Source organism: Aptenodytes forsteri, unplaced genomic scaffold (assembly GCF_000699145.1).
Source record: "Aptenodytes forsteri isolate BGI_AS27 unplaced genomic scaffold, ASM69914v1 Scaffold526, whole genome shotgun sequence".
Lineage (NCBI taxonomy): Eukaryota > Metazoa > Chordata > Aves > Sphenisciformes > Spheniscidae > Aptenodytes > Aptenodytes forsteri.
In genome coordinates this window covers 407907-409253 of record NW_008794596.1, presented here as the reverse complement: position 1 = coordinate 409253, position 1347 = coordinate 407907, and the positions used below count along the sequence as shown (strand labels likewise).

The following is a 1347-nucleotide window of genomic DNA, read 5'->3' as shown; positions in this document are numbered from 1 at the left end:
ACCTGGCTCCTCAGTCGTACTCCTCCCCGCTCTTCCGAAAGATCACACGCCGTTTAATAAAAATTCATGAGAGGCAAAACAGGTTTTGGAGAAAATACGCGGCGCCAGGTAACGTCCACCACTGTAGATTCAGCGAGTTGTTCCTGCCACCTGCCGGCTACCTTCCCTCGCAAGGGGAAAGTACGTTCTCTCTTCTCTCTCTCTCGAGCTGCTCAGCACCCACTTTAAATCCAGCAGGCTCCAGAATTCAGCAAGCACGGTCTTAAGCTGAGTTGCATCAATAACCCCTTCTGCCTGCATCAGTTCAGACATCCTCTTTCTTGAGGCTTTTTAAAAATCTACTGCCATCTTTATGGACAAACCTCTAGCAATTATGCTTACAAAGAAAGTGCCTACTAGGCTTCAGTTACGCCTTTTTAAAATGGCCTTTTCAATATATAATGGCCTTGCAACCAAAGGAAGCTGCTGGAGTCACCACAGCCACTCTTCTGTGTTTGCAGTCATTGCAGACTTGTGGCATTTCCTCACGTCCAAACTAGATTTATCACGCGCTCAGCTGCACCTCCCAGTCCGCCTTCTATTGCTATCCTCCCATCTTAGCTTCTGCAAACTCCGTCCACTGCCTCCAGCTCTCACGTCGTTCCTGGCTTTAAATAAAAGCACATCCAGGGAAAGGATTTCTTCCCTCGTGCTGTCCAAACAAGATTCTGTGTTAAAACCAAAATCTGAAAGAAGTTCCTCCCAAGATCTCCAGGTTTTGGTTTCTTTTTAGATTTACTAAAGTCTTGAAATATCTACCGATCTAGTTTCCTTGAGTCTCAGATTCTGTTCTCTTTGTCAGGCTGATCCACACCTATTACAAGGTTAATGCTGTCCTACTGAGCTACACGCTGAAGCACTTGCAAGAGGTACAACCTTTCAGGCAACCTCATCTATTAAATAACCACTCGAGCCTCATTCGTTCAGGAACGAAAGACACGTGTATGCGTGTGTGGTACGTGCGTGTATGTATCTATACACAGGTGTGAATATAAGCCAAGGACACCAAAGCTGGGTGCAGTTCCCTCCTCAGCCACCAGGACAACTGCATTCCCAACAGAACTGACGTGTTAAGAACTGAAACCGTGACAAGTAGATAAAAACAGCATTTATCGCTTGGAAGATCAGATCAGAGGCAATCCAAAACAACCCATGAAGCGTAACCGTACAGCAGTGACTTTCTTTTTCCGGTTCCCTGGTGGTTATTTAAACTTAGGCGCGAAGACACACCTTTAAGCGTTCAGAATTTTATACAAATTTCAACATTCATGTCCCCACAGGCTGGTACCAAACACACACGCATGCAGT

The 1347-nt window shown here is 45.7% G+C and overlaps 1 protein-coding gene across 1 annotated transcript in view; it reads left to right on the top strand.

Annotated features, from left to right (window-relative positions):
• PIGB (phosphatidylinositol glycan anchor biosynthesis class B) overlaps positions 1–1347 on the top strand; it is a 13006-nt gene that overhangs the window by 1366 nt on the left and 10293 nt on the right. The window contains exon 2 of the mRNA XM_009272687.1: positions 842–994. Coding sequence (XP_009270962.1) covers positions 842–994 — 153 coding nt within the window. The remainder of the gene's footprint in view (positions 1–841; positions 995–1347) is intronic.